The sequence below is a fragment of the Poecilia latipinna genome, unplaced genomic scaffold (genome assembly GCF_001443285.1).
Source record: "Poecilia latipinna isolate Pla-1442-1.1 unplaced genomic scaffold, P_latipinna-1.0 Scaffold321, whole genome shotgun sequence".
NCBI classification, from domain to species: domain Eukaryota; kingdom Metazoa; phylum Chordata; class Actinopteri; order Cyprinodontiformes; family Poeciliidae; genus Poecilia; species Poecilia latipinna.
Window position 1 is genome coordinate 377384 of NW_015112937.1, and position 21295 is coordinate 398678.

The window sequence follows — 21295 nt, forward strand, 5'->3', positions numbered from 1 at the left end:
CATTAACACCTGGACATCATGGTGCCCAGGTGTTAATGCACCATTAGTGCATTCAGAAGTGGTGACGGAGTCGATCTGGCTGGTTCAGTTTGTCCACTTCCTGAAAAACCACATTCCAGCTCACGAGATTGGCCAGGCTGAGCGTCTGAATGCAGGAGATGGGAGGCACAACAAAGGCCGTCCCTCCTCTTGTTGTTTCAGCAGGTGTGTTACTGCCAGCTTCAAACACTGGCAGTATCATACTGGAAACAAGCCGGAGGGACAGAGCTCGATGAGAAATGTCCCCTTCGTCCTGAAGACGGTGTTTTAACCTTCTAGCGCCTCAGAGGTAGGAGCATTATTAGACATGTGGACAGAGTTGTGTCGTTTAGCACCGGTGAGACTCTCGCAAGTCTGCCGGAAGATTACACGAGGGAAATGGTCTGACCTTAAAACTCTGTGGGAAAAATCAAAACCTGAACCTCCTGTTAAAGTGTAACTTTCATCAGCAGCACTGTGGATCCAACAGTCAATCAGTAACAGGTGTGTGACAGGTGGATCTGACGACAGTGACGTAGGAAGCTCCTGGCGCCATCTTCAACCTCTACCTGCTATTTTCTTCTTGGTGTCAAAAACAATCAGCTCTTTGTTCTGTTTGAATACTACTTCTTAGAGAACTCTTTCATGCTTGTTCGGTGGCTGTTTGTGTTAGACATGAAAGTCAAAATCAAATATTGCACGAGAAGTCCTGAGGGTGTTCAGGGTGGTGTATAAATTTAATTACGAACTGGTTCTTCCACATTCCGCCCTGCTGGTTCGGTTCAGGCTCTTCTATTTCTGGCTGAAGCTGTATGGTCAGAAACAAGGAGAGGCACTCCAGGGAAAAATGATTCATACTGAATCGACTCTTTATTTCATATATTATGGTTCTAGGCATGTAAGGCTGTTGATCAGTTGATCACAGATCTTATTGATCAAAAGCATTCAATGTTTTGAGCAGACAGGAAGTGAAGAGGCTAAACCTTTTATCTGGTGTGTGTTAAAAAAATCTCACCTGGTAGTTTATTTTAACTTTAGATTCCAATAACTGGTTCACTTTGTTCTTACTTTTCCTTATAAGAGCAGGTTTTTGTTAATAGTAGGAGCAACTTTATTTAAAAAAATAAAAGGTGTACAGTTCAGACATATAGTGGCTTGCTAAAGAATTCATACACCTTGAATTTTTCCACATTTTATCACATTGAAAACTAATATATTTCATTGGAATTGTATGTGAAAAAATACAAAGAGGGATACAATTATGAAATAGAAAAAATTATACACAATTAAAAACAGTTTTTACAAAATAAAAAAATCTGAAATGTACAGTGTAAAAAAGTATTCAACCCCCTTTTGCCTGTAACCAACTGAGTGGAACTCAGTGCTGCCAATTACCTGTGAGATGCTTCATGTTCTTACCTGCATTAGGACAGATGATGAAAATTAATTGTTGTTCTAACTCTGGCATATTTACATTACCTGCATTTGCATTAAAAATGTGCACAAAGATTTGCAAGTGTTCTGCTAATGCTGAAAAAAACACAATTTCGCAATTGCGGTGTTTCCATTAAATTAAAAAGGCAATGAAAAAAAATCACACCTTACTTACCTGAATAAGTTTGTTCACGTTTTAAGTCATTAAAATCATGCTGCGCCATGATCCTCCAACTACTTCCTGTTGTCTTCTTTTTCTTCTTCTTCTTCGTGGGTTGTGCCTGTGGCAACATCCGGTTATTGGCTTATTCCACAAAAGAAAACCAATTTCGATACGACCAGAAGAAGAAGAAAAAACTCAACAGGCGCCAAAACTTTTATTTCAAAAAACCGAGTTTTTTCGAAGTTCACATATTTCAATTAAGCGAATTTATTTTTGAAATGTCGAATTCCGTATTTATATGGTCAATGGAAAAGCGGCTCTTGATGCTGACTGCTGACTTGATGGATGCATTGTCCTAATTTACTGGGTTTATCTGCTGGACTGATTACAACTGTGATTCAAACAAAACTTCAAAATACGCTTTTGAGTTGTTGCTCCTCAATAACGGAAAGCTGTGTTTTTATCCGTAGATCTGACTGGGAGAACAAAAACACGACGTCTGGACCACAGGTATGACTCTACCGTTTGAGTTAAACGTGAGGAGGAGCTGATACGTATCGTAGCTGCTCATTCAGTTGTAGAAACCAACTATTCAAATGATCGCAGTGTGAACAACAGTGACGCCGTTAGAACCACGGAACACACAGATAAGCTGTTCAGTCTGTGTTTACAGCTATGCAGATCAATTAGATCGACGGTGATGAACAACAAGAAGGAGGACTGGAGATGTTTTCCTTCCCCTTCCTGCTCTGTGTTCTTTAATGAGGAGCCGCCTCTGTCTGGAGACGCTCCGTCTGTCTCAGGTGACGAGGCAGCTCGTCTACATCAACTGAACCTCCACCGTCTTCACTCTGAGAGTTAAACAGCCATAGTGTCTGCATAATGAGTCATGCTTAAAGGAGTGCTTTTATACAGGATTTAACTTGAAGTTTGACATATTTTACCGTGGCACTGCGTTAGCGTAAGGCTATCTAGGTTAGTTGCATCCAAACTTGCATTTAATTTGACAAAGTTTGGATGGAACAAGTCCGCTGTTTTTAGTAGTTTCATTGGGAGATGTTTTGTCTGTATCTCAGCACAGAATTATTTGTCTTTTTATCCTTTTAATTTGCTGTGTGAAGTACATCAGTGGTGTCAAAAGTCGGTCCAGGAGGGCGGCAGCCTGCATGTTCTCTTCTTGGTTTCAAACACCTGGATCAAACGATGGCTCAGTAGAAGGCCTAAGAACATTGACCTGCTGAGGAGGTTGTTACTACAACCGTGGAGAGAACTGAAACATGCAGGATGCCGGCCATCGAAGACCAACTCTGGACACCACTGAAGTACATGATGTGATGGAAAATTCTTGTTTAAAGTGTTGGGGGTTTTTTTCTTCTCCTTTTGTGTGTCACTAAATTTCCCCTTTTTATCTCTTTCTGTGGAAACCTTAATGCATTTATGAGTTTGGTTGTTTTTAGTTTTCCTTTATTGTCAGCACATTGGGTGGCTATGTTTGATAATTATGACAATGTCTGATATTTAGCATAAAGATTTATGATTTGTTTTAACGTCCTACTTTGTTATTCTGCTCTTATTATTATACAGGAATGATCATGTTTTTTTAATAACTTTTTCTTAAATTCTTATTTTTAGTCAAGGACCACTGTCTTCTCTACGAGCTGCTATCAAGAGAAGTATGTTTTTATATATGTATATATACATACACATCAGGGAAATTAATATTTTTTTTTATCATTCATTGAAGTTAAAAATAAGTCATTTTCAGACAAATGCTTGTGAAATCCTTTAGCTTTTTTATTTTTTACCACTTTTTTATTCAGTTATATTTTGAAACCTTTTTTTTAAAGTGATAGTTGTGTATTTTTAAAAGCAAGCAGATCAAAGTTTGTGAATGTATCTTTCTTCTTTCAGCAAGAACAAACTCTCAAGGTGACAACAGAGCAGAGAGGAGGTAAATATTTTATTAATCCATCATTCTTCTATTTACATCTTGATGGTGTTGTTTGCTCATGAAGGTGCGGAAATGTCAGGCATGAGGCAACCTCATCGGCTGCCAGGGCTAAATCTGTATTTATCGTGTTTGAATTGAACTGAAAGTGTTGGTCTGTGTGTGTATGGTGGTTTGTCTCTGTGGTGTGGCGTTCTCAGTAAGCGCTCGCTGTTTGTCCTTCAGGCGACCAAACATCACCATCGTCTCAGTGGAACCTCTGACCAGAAGCGCCTGGTTCACCGGAGGCCCAGTGGTTTTTCCTCCTCAAACAGGCTGGTCCACTGGCATCCCCACTGCTTCACAGGTAGGCTTTCTCTTCATATTTGCTGCATATACCTTGGGATACACAATATATCAGCACTAAAATCAATTAGTCAGTAGTCATAAAATGATATTAGTCATTTTTTAACATATTGGTATTGGTCAAATAAATAAAACTAGTCCAATCAATATTTTTTTTCATCTTGTTTCCATCTGCTTCTTTTTTTTTTTTTTTTTTTTAAAGGTGTTGAAACGGTTGAAAAATATGTATATCATCAGTATTTATGGCTCATCAGCCATACCAGCAATATCAATGTCAGACAGAACATTGACCTGCTGAGGAGGTTGTTACTACAACCATGGAGAGAACTGAAACATGCAGTTTCAGTTCATATTGGTGCATCCCTAAAACAATAAATAACTAAAAAGACTTAATTTCACAGACATTTCCTAATACTGGGACATATCAATACACTCAGATACAAGATAACATCCGACGCTCTTTTTCATGACTCAGCTGCCACCATCCTATGACCAGGTGATTAAAGAGAAGACAGAGACAGAGCAGCCGGCCAAGCCCACTGCGGCCCCACGTCAGAGTGGAACACAGACCCAGCTGCTTAGGAAACACTCTGATCCACACTGCGGCGCCGCCTCGCCACATCCAGGGAGAAACCCTGCAGGTGAGGCCTGATCCTGGGATCTCGTTGCCTTACACAAGTGTCTTTCAAAGTAGAGGCTGTGATAAGGGGCGCTGTGGGGTTCCTCTTAAAGCTGGGGGGAAGATGAGGGGGAAAAATGCAAAAATAAAAGATATTGAAATGGCATGCATTTTTTTAATCTTAAATTTTTCATTGTAATTTCTGTTTTCTGTTTTGTCATTTAAAAAAAAAAAATTTATTTATATGTTATGTCTGATGCTCATTTTCGGGTTGGTTGCCTCAAGCTAGCATAGCTAAGAAATGGAGATGTTTCTGACAAGAAAAGCAGCGAAGGAACCGTGGTGTGGAGGACACTGCTGCAAAAAACCATGAGAACTGTGGGAATAAAATAAAAACATATTTTCGTATCAAAAGAGGGGATTGTAATAAGACTGTTGTTATTTGATATTGTCTGATGAAATTTTCTGTCACAGAATAAACTCATTGCCATCTAAAATCAGAAGTTACGAGGAAGCACTTATGCTAAATTAATGTAATAACTATTGAACAGTGAATAAAAATTATACTAAAAGTTGATGTTTCTTTACATATTTTGTAGCATTGTTTGTGGGTTTGCCAAGCGGGTCCCTGCCAGAGGTTAATTTTCTTTGGAGGGCCATGGCATGGAAAGGTTTGGGAACCCCTGCCTTACATCACAGTACAGGTTCATCTCAATAGAAGAGCTTCAAATTAGCAAAAGACATTAGAGACCTGTTGTCGTTGCTGCTGTTGTACCAATTGTCCAGACCGGATGGGACCACTCAGGTCTTCTGTTCTGGTCTGGTCCTCATCCCCAGAACCAAACACAGAGAACCAGCATTCAGTTTATATGCTCCACTAACCTGGAACAAACTTCCAGAAAACTGCAAAACAGCGGAAACACCAAGTTCCTTTAAATCAAGGCTAAAAACTTGCCTGTTTGGAGTTGCTTTTGATTCATAATAACTGGAATATTGATCAACATTGCCATCAAATGATGGCATTTGACAAAATGTAATGTTTACTGTTTGTTTCATAGATGGTTACTTTATTATGTTTTTATGGTGTAACGCACTTTGAACTGCTTTGTTGCTGAAATGTGCTTGACTTGATTCTTCTTGCCTCTGTTGGGCTCTAACTGTGATTTTCTTTCTGTGTTCAGCTAACAAGCCCCAAAAGCCTCCGAGGTCTTCATTTCCAAAAGCATCGGAGGTAAAAAGAGGCATAAAGGTTGTAGATAGATCAGCGGAGCACACCAGTACAGAGGGTTTTAGTCGTGCCTGTGATCCAGACCACTGGGAATCTGATGAGTCTGTCCCCCAACGTACGAGCAGATCCGTCACCGTCCACTGGACAAACGTGACTGATCATCAGTCTGACTCTGCTTCTGTTCAGCGTGCTGCTTCAAACCTAGACAACGCTCAGAGACCTGTTCCACGTCCCCGAACGAAACTGAACAAAAACGACACAAAAGAGGAGCATCAGACTTTGGTTACACTTGGAGAAAACTGTGACGTGTTTCAGTCTTTTCCACGAGACGTTCCCACCAATAAGTACTTGGAGGAATTACTAGAGGTCTTCGGTGAACGTAGCGAGTGTGAGGAGGGCCGGTACTACATCGACCAGTTGTATGAGAAGTCGTTGGATGAAGATGCAGATGGAACAATGAGTGACGACCACAATCACCGAAACATCCGTGCCAGGATTCAAGCTTTTGAGAGCCAAACTGGTACCGAAGAGGACAATGGGTCACAAGCAGCCACACCAAACCTTCCACCCAGGAGGGCCACCTACAGACCCCCAGTTGCTTCTAAACCTCCTGCAACTTTTAAACCTAATGGCACAAATAACTCCAGTCAGAACATGTTCGCTTCTCAAAACTCACAAAACCAAGAACCGCTCACCAGACCCAAGCCTCCTACCAAACCAGTGGGGCATTCGGTGAGAGAGGAGCTGGAGGCCTTACACAGCAACGGGGGTCAGCCCCACAGGTCACGACCTTTCGGGTTGACCAGGTCCGACGGCGTCGACAAAGAGGAACCGGCTCCGCTTCCGCCCGTACCGCCGGTGAAACCATTCAAAGAGCCACTCAGACCCAACCTGAACATAAACAACTACAACTCACACGAGGAGAGTGAGAGCGTGGCCGGCCCAGTCAGTGAGTAGAGCTTTGTTTCTGTTAGATGGCCTGCTCCGGTGAAAGATTGAATCATTCTTTAAGTTTGTAATTAGGGCTTAAAAATAGCATTTTCGTACCAATCCGATTTTTAGCAATTTAGTTTTTCTCGTTTTCTTTTTTGAAAAGAAATCAGAGATGACAGAAAATACCATGTTCCACTGGCAGATTATTTCACTTGTAACAGGACATTTTCCCCAAGAGTGAAATAATCTGCCAGTGGAACTTGAATATTTTCATCAATATTAAGGAATTATTGACTTAAGACAAGCTCCTGTATCTTGTAAGCTAGCTATATCTTATTTCAAGTGCACTAAGACAGTCACATTAGAAACTAGACCAAAACTACTTGGTATGATTTTGTGTTTTTGCAGTGCATCATGGATGTCCAACCTTTTCTTGTCAATGCAGCGTAACTACATGGCTAATCGGTCGGCTTTCTCTCTTTGTTTAGAAAAAGTGCCGCTCAAACCTCAGTATAGTTTGGCTGGCGATGTCAGCTCTGTCAGCAGACAGGGCACATGGAAAAGACCAACCACCATCAGGGTTCCTAGCAAGGCTGCTTCAGGTGAGCGTGGAGTTTCATCTTAACAGGTCCAGAGTGGAATTTGTGTGATTTCCACACATTTTTACCTGCTGTCAGCACTTTTACCAAGCTATGTCAGAGCCCTGAGTTGGTCATATTTTTCCCATTAAACATGGCTCTCTCTTCAATGACAGATAACTTTCTGGATGATGCTCCTCCTCTTCCAGTTAAAAAGCCCATAGGATCAACAAACTCCTCCTCAGCAAGCTATAAGGAGACCCTTAGATCCTCAAAGTCATTTCAGGTGAGACTGACTTCACCGAGAGCCAGAAATGTGAAAGGTATGAGAATCTTCACAGGCTGAAAGGTTCTGCTAACAGTTTATAAGCAGCTAATATCTTGCCTTCAGTAGGAAAGTCTTAAATCTTTATAGTGTAAATGTGGTGTCAGTGGTTCTACTGTGCAGCCCACCTTTACCTCACATGTTTAATAGGAGTACTGAAAATCTGTCATGTTGTTGCTGTGCAGAACACTTTCAGCGCCGGACCAGAGCCGCCGCTTCCACCCAGGTCAGTTAAAACAGTTTTTATATCCCAAACTGCAAAAAAACAAAATCTTACCAAGTATTGTTAGTCTAGTTTACAGTCCAAATATTTTAGAATACATGAAATAAGACAAAACTTACAAGTAACTTTTCAGCAAGATATAGGAGCTTGTTTTAAGTCGATAAGATGTGACCCAGCTGAGGGTTCCTGATGGGTTTTGTGCTTCAGGAAGCTCAGTGGGAACATAAGCCTCCCTCCCCGGCCCCCTCCGGCCAAGACGGGCCCCGGCAGACCTCCCCCCCCCAGCCTTCAGGCAGTGGGTCGATCTCAGTCGGAGCCGCAGCGATCTTCGCCAAAGTTCAAGTCTCAGAAGCCGACCAAGAAAGGCCTGGTGCTGCCTCCCAGGCCCGCTCCGGGCCACCGCCTCTACAACAACTACATGGTGAGAAAGATACTGGCTCAGGGCTCTGCGTGTGTTTGAAATTCATCTTTCTGAGACGGCGTTTCAGTTTTGGGTTGTCGCCACCAGCTCCCGCTCCCTCACGGGATCGCATCTGCTGATTTTGACGGGAGGAACTCAGAGGAGCTGACTCTGCAGGTGGCTGAAACATCCACAGCGTCGTTCTGTGTAGACTGAGTTCTACAGAACCTTATGAATTTGGTGGTTTCCTAACAGAAAGATGAAGTAATTCTGCTTCTGGAGAAGATCAGCCACAGTGAGTTTGAATGCCAGATCGGAGAAACCAGAGGGAGAGTCCACAAGTCCCGAATGAAGATCATAACTCCTCTGGACTCTGATTTTTCACACCCACAGGTAATTCATTGGTTTAGGAAATGAATCTGTGGAGGCTAAGCGCTAGTTTGAGAGCTGATCTGTTTCCCTGCAGGAAGAAGGTGCAGCTGCTTCGGGTGGATGTGCCGATGGGCTCAAGGTGAAGGCTCTGCATGACTTTGTTCCAGGTAAGAGTTTACGTTCTTTGACTCTGCATTTATAATTAACTGACAATTAAAACCCAAACCCCATTATATTGTTATAATATTGTCAGATGACAAATGTGCTCTTTAATGATGTGCTTTGTTTTTAATTAAATTTTATTTATTCTTTTTTTTTCTAGGAAAAAAAAAGCATATTATGAAAAATTTAGCCTCTTATTATGGAAAGACAGTTGGCCCACTTAACAAAGAGGGAAAAAAACAGGCTTTTAAGAAAATAATAACCGATAGTCGATCAATAAGAATCAACTGTAACTCATTAATTGATAACTTTCATCTCTGCTATGTACTAATCAGCTGACTTTTAAAAGCAGCTGGTTACACTCTATTTATTTAAGGAAACAGAGGTGAATACTAAATTTCTTGATGTTTTGCTCTGGAGATGGTGTTTTTTTTTTTTGTTTTTTTCTTATTTTCTTAAAACAATCTCAGAAAATCCAGTGTTTTATTTGAGACTTTAAATCTTTGGTTGTAACCACAGAGGGCCCGTCGGAGCTGAGCCTCTCAGCAGGAGACGTTGTGACTGAAGTGGAGCAGGTGGACAGCCAGTGGTACAGAGGCACCTGTAACGGCTCCACTGGGTTCTTTCCCATCAGTTATGTCGAAGTACTGGTAAGTTTCAAGCAAGCAGCCATTCTATAAATGTAACGTAGAGAAAATCTATGAATGAATGAAAGGAAGTTGATGGTGATTTTTTTTTTTTTCCCCCAATTAGTCCAAATCACCCACACCGTTAGCCAAGAAGAAGAAGACGCAAGCTGCCTCCGTCAGGTACTGTTCTGTTGGGTTTTGAACCTTTGCGTTGTCCTTGTCCAACCATCCCAAGAGGCTGACCGGACGTGTGAATTGTCCCCAGCAGCGGTCCCAGGTGTGTGGCCCGGTTCGAGTTCGAGGGGGAGCACAGCGACGAGCTGTCCTTCTCGGAGGGGGATGTGATCCAGCTGAAGGAGTACGTGGGGGAGGACTGGGCTCGGGGGCAGGTCGGCGTCTCTGTGGGCATCTTCCCTCTGAACTTTGTGGAGGTCATCGAGGATCTGCCTCCGCCTCCGAGGCAGCAGCCGGGTCCGGCTGCCGGGGTGGCGCTGCCAGGTGAGGACGATTCACACCTCATTTTGGTTCTGCTTTAGCTGAAGTAATCTGAACCGGGTTCAGGCTCATCCTGTCATCTTAAAGGGGCAGTATTATGTAAAATAGACTGTTTTTTTTTTTTAGCTTTACCTGGAGTGTTGCTTTGATTCTTAAAAGGATTTTAATAAGTTAACAGATGTACTTACAAGCATATATTTTCTTCAAAATTAGTTAAAATCAAATTAAATAAAAGGAGGTTGTTTCTAATGTTGCTAGGTAACAGAACGACGTTTTGTACCGCAAAGTAAGAAGAATGTAAGTTAATATTGTATATCAACACTTGTCTGATAAGAGAAGCAGTAGTTTGGATGACGCTATAATGACCATAAATGTATTAATTTATTCATAAATGAAGTCACATGAACAATACAGTAGATGAACAGAATGGGGTTGTGGTTATAATTAATGTTGGAAGAGTTCACAGCCCCCTGTGAACTCATACAAGGCAGCCATGTTAGCTTACTACATTAGCGGTAGCATCTCCCGGAAAATTACGACTTTACTAAGGCTGCCTGTCTCAGTCTCACCTAAGACAACATACAAACAACCCGGAAAGTCGCCACCCATCAGTTCTCTTTAAAGATTCTAGACTCGGCGTAAGTGGTATTCCTTTTTGAAATAAAACACGGGAAAACTGGGTGTGGGACAGCCAAGAGAAGGGGGGAGGGGGCTGGGGGTCTAGGAGGTAGCGAAAACTAATATGCCAGCATTACACGGTGTAAGATTAACAACGGCCCAAACCCGTGTTTCAAATCAAGCTTTAAGATAATGTATCAAACTTCATGCGCAAAATAAAATATACTACAGAAATATGAAAGCATAGACTCACTGTTGGGGTTGGGTTTGCGTTCGCCTCCATGGTCGCCAGCCTTGGAGATGCTGGTATTTCTTCAATATGACACTTGGGTCATGTGATTGGCTGGGTGTTGAAATCTGACAATGATTGCTAATGTCTGTGACCTGAAGTAACCTTGCCATTTTAGTACAGCGAATTTTTAGACGCTGAATTTGAGACGATTTTTTGCATTTTTTTATTCAAATTCTGATGGCACATATTTACTTCCATAAAAAATCCTTTAATCTCCCATGCAACCATTCAGCTGTGGAAAACCTCTAGGTGAACCTAACAGCTGGTTAAAACGTTGTCAAAGGGTTAAAAGGCGGAGTTTCAAAAAGAGCGGGAGTTTTTAAAGAGACAGAGGCCCAATCTCAAGGCGCTAAATTACAAAATCAATTATAGCAACTAAAGATAATATAGTTACCTGCCCCTTTAATGAAATGACCTCATCCGTTCTTCAGTCTTCATGGAGTTGCTTCTCTTGCCTCAGAGGAATTTGTGCCTCTGTTTTTGTTTCATTTAAGTCCGGTCCAGACGGAGGAGACTCTGCATCCAAATACAAGTCAGCAACTCCGGCAACTCCTCTGCTTCCATGTAGATTAATGTTCAGCTGTTCTGTTTTACCAACAAAATGTTTCAAGTTTACAGTAAATAAAAGATTCGTTTCAGTTGTTATTTTTCCCCAGAGGTGGATTGATTATAACTTCAATGACTGGGGAAAAGAAAAACTAAAAATAATAATTGGATGCACAATATTTTATCCGCATTGGGTCAAACTTATAGGTGAATTATGGGTTCAAACAAGCCACGGGCGTCGAGTTCCACATTGACCTTTTTACAGGCATCAACAGGCTCCTGGCATCATATTGGCTCAATATGTGAGAATTGGTGGAGTTTATTTGAACCAGTTAGTTTCCTGACATGGATCCAGCTTTGAAGTCAACAAACTGTCTACAGAGTGAAGGTTGGGCTTTGACAGGAAGCTCCAGAAGCTTCATGTTAGCCTGCTGCAAACATTGTTTGGGATCATTGTCCTATTGGAACACCAATCTGGACCCAAACACAAACTGTGCAGTGCAGTACTACCACTGTCAGAAACCCCTCAACATGGTTGCCACCACCGTGCTTCACAGTGAGCCGACAGTTTTCTGGTCTGTGTTCTCTGACCATAAGACTTTTCTCCAGATGCCATGTGAGTCTACAGAAGCTGAGAGCGGACGGAGCTGCATCATTTCTTTCCTGATGGTTTTCTCAAGATAACGAGTAAATCTTGAGAAACAAACTGAGTGTCGGTACGACTCAACCATGAGGACAACCAGAAACGTTAGTCCGGCTCGAAGACGTCATTGCGGGACCAGTAGCCCCGTTTCTCCGTTGTTCCAGGACGAATCAGGCAGCTAACTTTCTTGTCAGAGCGACTGAGTGCCTCAGATTATTAGGAGACTTGGACACAAATACTTGTTCCAACAATATCAGGCACGTCAAAGATGGTTTTAGTGCAGATGTAGGCTAGCGGTTGGCTTGTTGAAGCACCCTGTAATGAGCTCAGTTGCAAATGAAGACACCTGTAGCAGGCTGGAACTCTGCCAGATCCTGTGTCAAATGCAAACTTAGTGCTGCTTCATTATTGTTATTGTTTCCACAGGTCTTGCTGCTCATTCTGCCTTTGGACAAGCAGCAGCTGCCAAACCTGCCCAGGTAGCCATTATTTACACAAGCATTAACGTCACCAAAGATCAGACTGGAACACATGAACCTAAAACAGAAAACTCAACGGATGCTTATGACTTAAATTTACATTCTGATTCTTCTGTTCGTCCTCAGACCGCCAGGTCCGGTGTGCAGTGGGCGGTGGCTCTGTACGACTATGCGGCAAAGACCCAGGACGAGCTGTCGTTTCAGAAAGACGATTGCATCCTGATCACCGAGCACCTGAGCGAGGAGTGGAGCAGTGGCAGGCTCAACGGCAGGGAGGGCATGTTTCCCAGGGCCTTCGTCGACATCTCGTCAGGTACAGAGAGTTCTCAGCAGGGTGTTAATGGTTCTAAAAGCTGAAAACTTAACCGCCAAAAGTTTAATGTGCAAACCTAACCCTGCACGATGAGGAGAAGGTTCTCTATTCAGATGTTCACTATTTAATCATGTGACAAACTGATCAATAAATATGCATGTCATAACCCGATCCATGTGAACAGAGAACCAGCAGATGTGGAGAGAATGTCGCCCTAACTTGTGCAGCTGAAGCTGTTTCATCTGAGACTGCATTCACACCAGCCCTGTTAAATCTGCTTTAATCCAACTCCAGTAGATTTGTTTAGAAAGTCCAGTTTGCTTGGGGAGGTGTGAATGCGTAATCCAACTCTGGTCCCCCTACAATCCTCAGTTTCAGGTCGGTTGAAGTGAATTCTGGTGCGGTTCAAACGTATGTGTGAATGCCAAGCGGTTCAGAGACCACTCCAGAAGCAGGAAGTGGAGTAAAGCGCAGGGCACTCTGGGTAAATACAACCAAAAGTAGCACTAGAGGCAGAAATGACCTGTAGATTTATTTATTTATTTTTTATCAAAACAAAAGAGAAATCCTCCAACAGCTAAAATCACATGTTGTATCACGATATAAGGGTGTGATATCGGTCGATATAGATAACTTTTGTTCAGTTTTTTTGTTTTAAAATATCTGATATCCTGCCAAACTGATGACACAAGTTTTCCTGTTTTATCCACAGTTTTCTCTCCAAATAGTTTTTATTTTTAAGCAGTTTTGAGGCACGGTGGCAAGACATAAAACTGCTGCTGCACAAGTTACTCAACACGTTGTTTCTTTGTAACCAAAGAGCGAATGAGTGTGTTGATGGTACCAACCTTGCGTAGCTCGCCATGAGAGGTAAAGAGGTTATAGCCTTTCGTCTGCCTACATCTCCCAGAATGCTGTTTGATTCTGGATCTGAGTCCAATGTAATTATTGGACATTTTATTGGATGTATCTTCTATTGATTATGTTATTGCATTATATATTATTACTGGTTTGTCGGCCATCCCGGCATTTTGCAAAGAAGGAAGCTGCGGTCAGCATCTTCTTCAGAGGTTTTTGTGTAGTTTCCTTCAGTAGTTCTTGGTGCAGCACCACCACAGGTGAGGAGGGCAGCATGTATTTCAAAGGGTTTGGTTGGTTTGACTCGGTGCAGGGTGAAAGTTAACCGCAGCAGCTGAAGATGGAACAAATGTAATTTTGGCCCTCAATCGAATATCACCTACCGAACTATCAGGTGTGAAAACAGCTTAGTTGAGCGCCGATAAACGGTGAAGATTAACCCATTGCTGCGTTCCTCATCAGGAGAGCAGCAGGACGGAGCCGCTGGCTGCCTGATGGGAACGGCTCTGTACAGCTTCACATCAGACTGTGAGGAGGAGCTCTCACTCAAGGTACGGTGGTGTTTGTCATATTCATTCTTCATTCTCAATACGGAACCAAAACTCAGGCCCCAGCCCACCTGTCCTCTTCCTTCACCTGCAGGTTGGGGACATCGTCACCAAGCTGGAGTCAGTGGATGATGAATGGTTTCTGGGGGAATTGAGGGGAAAACGGGCCCTCGTCCCCAAAAACTATCTACAAGTTCTTGATTAACGGACTTGTGGACGTTTAATCAGTCGTGTTTGGAAAGCATTATAACTTAAACAGTATTTAAAGTTGTGCAACTTTTCTCAAGCATTTACTGAATTACGTTCCAAATAAAGATTTTTAACAGTATTTCTCTAGGTCTATTCTGAATTTAACTGAACACTTGCTCCCCCTAGTGGTTCTTCATCATCCATGCTACTGAGATGTTTGGCCCTTACAGATTTTTAGTGTAATATTAATTATTTGCTCTCTAATCTGAATAAGTCTGCACCGGAATTTGACCAGCAGTAGTTATTTGAAGCCTCCAGTCCTCTTTGATTAAAAGCTGAAGTGTGTAAGTTATTACCACTCCTGATATTATTAATGAAATGCATTTCAGTTCAAGAACTGAAACTCATTAAAATTATCTTTTAGGGTTTTTTTTTTTGCTTCCAGTTAATGGAAAACCCAGAATTCAGCTTCTCGGAAAATTTGACTGGAAAGGACCACCAGATATGAGATGGTTATTCTCTACAAATATTGACCCCTATGAATCAACTGCATCAGTTCATGGGAAGTTTAGTGGAAAGAAAATGTGCACAATCCAACAGGAGGAACCAGTTTTGACTGCAAAGCAAGGCCCATCAGAGTTGGCTGGAGATTCTTAAGGTGTGGAGTGGAAAAATCCCAAGATCTCCCAGCTATGAGGATGGAGGTGGAAGCATCATGTTTTGGGGAAGTTTTTTCTAGACAACTGCAAGGTGTGGAGCAGATGGGGAAAAACCAATCTGTTTGCTCAGCTCCTCAGCAGAGTCTCAGGCTGACTGCCTCCAGAACTCAAAACACTCAAAAGGTTTTAAAACTGTTTATCACTATGAATCAAGTTACTGAAATAAACTCTGAATTATTTATTGAATATGACCTTTTATAGTAAGAACTGACACCAAAAGCAGCTCCTTCACAAACACAGCCACAGACAGGTTTGTTGGTCATTTACATGTTTTATTAAATCTGTTGGGGTGTTCAGACAGTCTCCTGGATGGGGGGCTCATAACCATCGGCCCTCTCCACCTTGGCTCCAGTGTCATCCCCAGAAACCTTTGCGGTGGTGGTGGAGCCGCCTTCACCGTGGAGCTCCATCAGTTTGCCCACTGCAATGAAAAAGAACAAATTTGTTTCTTTTCCTCCCGCCTGTAACGGTGCTGAAGCAGTGATGTCCAAGTTAGAGAGGAGCATCAGCTGATCTCAAACAGTAATCAGGCAGTCATATGGGACCGAAACAGTATTTCATCACACGCTCCCACATGGCCGTCAACAGAGGAGGTGGACCTACGTTCAAACTTGGGCTTCTTCAGCATCTTGACCTTGCGGACGTAGACGTCGTGTAGGGGGTAGATGGACTGACACGCCTTCTCTATGTCTTTGCCGACGCTGTCAGGGATCCTGAAACGCACCATAAAAAAACAAAGCGCGTCAGACATCTTCCACCCAAACATCAGGAGTTCAGCTTCCCTCTGCTGCTCAGGAAGTGGACTTACAGCTTGTTGACCACTTCCTTCAGGTCGTTGGTCTGGACCTCACGCGTCATGATCTCCATCATCTTCTTGCGGATCTGGCGGACCTGCTGGTGCTGGGCGTACGACGTCTTCCTGATCTGGTTGGTGCGCTTCTTTGTGAATCCCACGCAGAAGAGACGCAGGAGGTATCCGTCGGTCGTCTTCACGTCCACATGGGCCTCGATCATGGTCTGAGGAAAAACACCGGGACACATTCTCAATCTACTGATCAATGCAAATCACAAGACAGCGTGGAGTTTAACTCCTACGATCTGAAGATCTATTTACAAGGCTGATCCAGGTAGAAAAACACACATGTTCCAGATGTCCATGTCAGCCAGACTGTATGCCAATCTGAACCCCGAATCAGAGAGCGACCATGACACTTCACTAAAGAAGTTTGTTGCCAATCCACCCCAAGCAACAATATATGGAACGATGACTAATAATACTTCATCATGTCACAACTCGATGTGTTGCTTTAGCTTCTCTAATCAGCCATGTTCACTGATGCACTAATTAACTACAACCCGTGTTGACCGGTAACCATAACTGGTCTCTGCAACATTATACTCAAACTGGGAAAATCATATTCACAAACTAGAGATGCACCGATCAAACAATATCTGAATCTGTGCCAATATAGAAAAAATATCTATGTTGGACAATGTGGCTGATCCATAAGGACAAATCTATTCAGTACAAGTCTATGTCTTGTGCTTCTTTTCCCCTTCTTTTTTTAAATTTTACATTGTCTGTTCTACTCCTAGTTGCACTGACTGAACAAATTAAAGTTGTTTTTACATGTTTGACCAAGCTTGTGAAGCTAATTGTATATTTAGGTGTGCTATACTGGTGCAGAGTTAGCAAATTAATTTGTAATTTGCACATTTGTCTGATTTTCTGTATCAGCTGATACTAAACCTTTTGCATCGTATCAGAAGTAAAAAAAACGGGGATCCCTATTGGAAAGCCCCACATAGTAAATATTTAAACCGGTACTAACACTGCCACAAAACTAAACTAAATCATCTTCCATTCTTGTTCAGGCTGACAAATGATCAATTTATTTAAAAAAACCCAAAGAAGAATAACTGCAGAAAACAAACATCTGAAAAGCTCACCACAGCTTAACAATGAAGCTGCTTCCAAACATTACCTGCCACTTCTTGACCATGGAGCACATCTTGTCGCGGGTCAGATCCATGCCGTGGAAGTTGGTGAGGCAGTTCTTGCCCTGAACGTCCTCGGTGACGAGCTTGAACTTGCGGAAGGCCACCTCGTCGTTCTGCAGGTCAGCCAGGCTCACCTCGAACACGCGTCCCTTCAGTCCATCAGAGGCAATCCCTGACAAACAAAGAGGAGCGTAAAGAGTTCAAACAACATGACAATATGAAGAGGAGCGGCGATTCAGTCTTATCCTGACGGGACTAGAGTGCGGTCCCACTTTTGACACATTTTAGGTGTCAAAAGTGGGATTTTTTTTTAGTTTCCACCATGGAAATTCCTCATGATTTGAAGCCACAAACATAAACTCTCTTTACAAAAAGACAAAATAAAGAGGTCTGAGGAATATTAGTTTAGCAAATTAAACATATACAACAGTACACCTTTCAAAATGGATATTTTGTTCAACCTTTCGTATCCAGTAGTTGGTATAAACTAGCCTGAACCACATGCTACTGTGCAACCAATACTGCATAAAGTGTTCCTGCTGTTCTAACACATCCATCTTCTTTATCTTTGCATTTTTTTTGTAATACATTGTTCATCTAAATCATTATTATTTGTATCCTAAAAAATCCTGTTTGTAGTATAAAAACAAGACGACAATAATGGACGATCTGAATGTACAACTTGCAAAAATGAAGTGATCTACTAACCAAGAACTATTTAGAACCAAGTAATTTTTACAATTCAAAGTAACTAAGAGTATTATAGAATCATTTAATTCCAACAATATCTGTGCATGTAAAGCTGAAAAATACCTACTTATTATCTATTACCAATATCTTTGCTGAAAACACAAGGAAACTATTGTGACTAAATGTTAGCTGTACATTTGTTTTCCCTAAAAGACCCTGTAGAGAAAAATGGTTACATATTAAAGTGTCCCCGGGTACAGAATGCAGACTTACTGGTTCCCTGAGTCCTGGTGACCAAGGTTTTGCCAATGTTGCGGATGTTGAACATGGCTGGTGCCTTCACATCGTACCAGTCCTTCTTAGAGAACGGGTCCACACTGTGAACAAGAAACAGTTTTTAGCTTTAAACTTCTTCAGCACTCTCTAGTGATTCTGAAATGTAACTCAGCCTAACGGTAAACTCTTTCAATTGGTCTGGAGCTAAACTGTGCTGCAGGCAGCTAGCTCATCGCTTAACACAGCACTGCTAACATTTAGCAGCTTTGGCAAATATCGCTACAATAACTGACTACAGAGACACCGAACTCTACCCTTTCTCTAGGCATACTGAAAACAGTCTCTGCGCTTTGTGTAAGTTAAACTAAGCGGTAGAAAGCCACATTAAGAAGTTCTGCTAGAGAGCGTGTCTGAGCTCCATACACAGATACAGAGGCCGGCAGCGACAAGACCAGCGTCCTCACCTCTACAATCTGTTTAATATCAACTTCATCCGTCACATTTATCTCGCCGAAAGAACAACGGTGAGAAGCAGAACACCTATTCCGTGTACCCGTGAAGAAATTTTTGACTTACATCTTCTTTTTGGCACCTTTTTTGCCGCCTTTGGTCAGCCTCTTATTCTTGCCGACTGCCATGTTGGCTACAGGGAGCGAAAGAGGAGGAAACAGGAAATCTCGCGAGAGTTAAGGAGAACGTTAAGCCGGGGACGTGACACTTGAATTATCGCGGGTTCTGGTCATTTCTGTGGGCTCCCTCTGCTGGTTAAAGGCTGCTTACAAAAATAGTGCGGTCAAACTTTTGAATTTTAAATTTTGCTTTCTTTAAATTAAAATTATTTCATCAATCAATGAAAAATATAAGTCATGCGAACTAATATGTTTAGATTCCATTAGTTTTTATAGTACGTATTTCATAGCATCCAAAACAACCTTTAAAGTATAGGTTTTGTCTATTTTGGTTATTAAAATTAACATAAAACTTGTTTTTCTTTATTCAAAGAATGTCAAATGAATAATAATAACAACGAAAATACAGCTATTAAAATTAATAAATGTAAAATCTCATAATTGTTATCTTGTCAATTGGGCCTGTAATTATAAGTAAATGTCATGTGTGGTACATATTTATTACACTATATTTTAAATTTTTCTTTTTGTTACTTTTGATGATTATGGTCTCCAACTATGAAAACTCTACCTAAATAGGCTTCTCAGAAAATTTGATTCTTAATCTGGAAATATTGACTTGCTGAATATTCAAATGGTTGTAGAGACATGTTTGAATGATTTTGTGAGGTTCTCAACCTGAAATCAAAAACTAAACCAAATCGGTCCATCAGCACAGGCAATTGATGCAGATGAGAAAATTTTAGTTACTTAGATTCCCAAATTAAAATCTGCATAAGATGAAAAATGACAGGTACAAACCAAAGCATCCATCGGTCATTTATTTAAATGGATAGGAACACAAACATACAACAACTTCTACTCAAAAATACACTTGACAGATTCAATAATGAAACTTGACTAAACACACATAAATACAGGTGACCCATACTCAATGGATGTTGTTGAGAATAGACAAATAATACACAATTAATGCCCAATTAAAATGCACTTTTCTAGATTTCAGATTAGGAAAGTTTGTCAGTCAGGGTGCAGTGACGTCCTGGACTTTGGTACCTTTGGTCTTGGGAGAAACGGGGCAGCTTTTCCTCATGCAGATCTGAATGGGCAACACGCACGCACGCACGCGCGCGCGCGCGCGCATACACACACACACACACACACACACACACACACACACACACACACACACACACACACTGTCGATGCTTGGCTGTCTGGAACCTTTGGCCTTTTCAGTCAACTGTCTTCTTAGTAATTGTGTAAAAATAGAAAAGGAGAACTTGATAAGTCCAGTTTTGAGTTTTCGTTAGATTTAGAATCTACTATTACATGCCATATGAGTTTGCTTTTTTTAATTGAAATTTTGAAATAATTACATTATAATGTTCTGATTTATTGTTATTTTACATAATAATAGTAATAACAATTGAACAGAAGCACCCAAAAAAGCTTCCATAGAAGGGAAGACTGTTTTAAAACATTCAAAATCAGTTTACCAAACCAATATTAACTTAAACTATATAAAAAAGTATACAACAAAAAAATCTGCACAGCCTTCACTGAAATAGGATAAAACTTTATATGATAAGCAATTTATTTGATCCACAAAATTCCTACAGAAAATGTTTAATCAGCGACTTTTGACCTAAAACATGCAAAATAATTTTTCTTTCAAAATATTGGGAGTAAAAGTGATTAAAGTAATAGTTATCGTCAGACATGGCAATATCACAAGCTTTGAACAGGTGTAACTAGTTTCTTTGCATTAACAGGTCAAACAGGCATGTTGACTGTCTCCACCTACGGTGACCCTGCTAGGAATGTTGTCTGTTAGTATAATCCCTCCAGCTACCAATGCCAACTAATGAAGGAAATGCAAGTAAAAACAAGCAATCCTGTAAAATATGAACAAATAAAACACATGTACCTTCCTTAGCTCTGTGATGTTTGGTTTTTACCAGCTCTGATTGGTTTAGAAGATGTAGCAAAGATAAAATTATAGAAATGCAAACAATAGCTCATATAACTCAGACTAAAATGAAGTCTGAGTTCAGTGGAAATATTTCATGGTAAGGTAGAAAAATCAACAGCTTGGATCCATTCTGTGTTGCATCAGACTCGAGGTGCAATGGGCTGGAAGATAGTTTCTCCCCACTGGTCTTTGTACTGACCAGGCCGTGTTTAAAGGCCACACAGTGTTGATACTGACCATGCCACCCACCTTATGTCTTTATTGTACATCACAACACTCCAATAATCTCAACCTGGTTTCTGAATCACAACAAGATGAGAATGAGTTGTTGAATCTACCAGGAACTTTGGTGGGTCTAAAGGCAAAAGGTTGTCCAATGGGCCCCTGATAACATGTATCTAACCCAGTGGTGGTTTAATGTATAGAGTGAGTTCTGGTTTTGTTCTTAGTGTGTTCTATGGCCTGAGAGGTCACAGATTTTTTTCTGCTTTTTGAAATATTTAAAGTTGATATTGTACATTTCTATTTTAAAGGGGCTTTAAAGGGCCAGTATTATGTGTTTTCCAGGCACACAGTGTCAATAAACGATGCTGCCTTCAGTTGTTAGAAAAATGCTATCTATATTAAATATGACCTATAAATGAAAT

General features: G+C 41.3%; 2 protein-coding genes across 3 annotated transcripts in view; one reads left to right on the plus strand and one right to left on the minus strand.

The window, feature by feature from the left end:
- The window catches only part of sh3d19 (SH3 domain containing 19), a 19631-nt gene extending 5134 nt beyond the window's left edge, over positions 1-14497 (plus strand). The window contains exons 2-21 of one of the 2 annotated variants that reach the window (XM_015035039.1): positions 2086-2125; positions 3248-3288; positions 3527-3566; positions 3789-3909; positions 4384-4549; positions 5709-6704; positions 7177-7290; positions 7443-7552; positions 7777-7817; positions 8022-8235; positions 8323-8391; positions 8470-8607; positions 8681-8753; positions 9268-9398; positions 9502-9557; positions 9643-9875; positions 12398-12450; positions 12577-12763; positions 14084-14172; positions 14264-14497. In XM_015035039.1, the coding sequence (XP_014890525.1) occupies positions 2086-2125; positions 3248-3288; positions 3527-3566; positions 3789-3909; positions 4384-4549; positions 5709-6704; positions 7177-7290; positions 7443-7552; positions 7777-7817; positions 8022-8235; positions 8323-8391; positions 8470-8607; positions 8681-8753; positions 9268-9398; positions 9502-9557; positions 9643-9875; positions 12398-12450; positions 12577-12763; positions 14084-14172; positions 14264-14374 (3023 nt within the window). In that variant the 3' untranslated portion in view covers positions 14375-14497. The remainder of the gene's footprint in view (positions 1-2085; positions 2126-3247; positions 3289-3526; positions 3567-3788; positions 3910-4383; positions 4550-5708; positions 6705-7176; positions 7291-7442; positions 7553-7776; positions 7818-8021; positions 8236-8322; positions 8392-8469; positions 8608-8680; positions 8754-9267; positions 9399-9501; positions 9558-9642; positions 9876-12397; positions 12451-12576; positions 12764-14083; positions 14173-14263) is intronic. The other variant, XM_015035040.1, reaches the window with a different exon arrangement.
- An 831-nt stretch (positions 14498-15328) lies between these two features.
- Positions 15329-18737, minus strand: rps3a (ribosomal protein S3A). The gene is made up of 6 exons (XM_015035041.1): positions 18621-18737; positions 18042-18145; positions 17063-17250; positions 15886-16094; positions 15681-15790; positions 15329-15498 (listed from the first exon to the last, which is right to left on the minus strand). Exons 1-6 carry the CDS (start codon positions 18680-18682, stop codon positions 15371-15373), a joined length of 801 nt encoding a protein of 266 aa, XP_014890527.1. The 5' UTR covers positions 18683-18737; the 3' UTR covers positions 15329-15370.
- Between the last annotated feature and the right edge of the window lie 2558 nt (positions 18738-21295).

Excerpts from the sequence above, each read along its gene's own strand:
- rps3a (XM_015035041.1), bottom strand. The coding sequence starts at position 18,682 with ATGGCAGTCGGCAAGAATAAGAGGCTGACCAAAGGCGGCAAAAAAGGT. Across the intron at positions 15,791-15,885 it reads AAGGAAGTGGTCAACAAGCT|GATCCCTGACAGCGTCGGCA; the intron begins GTAAGTCCACTT and ends GGTGCGTTTCAG. Across the intron at positions 15,499-15,680 it reads GAAGAAGCCCAAGTTTGAAC|TGGGCAAACTGATGGAGCTC; the intron begins GTAGGTCCACCT and ends TTTTCATTGCAG.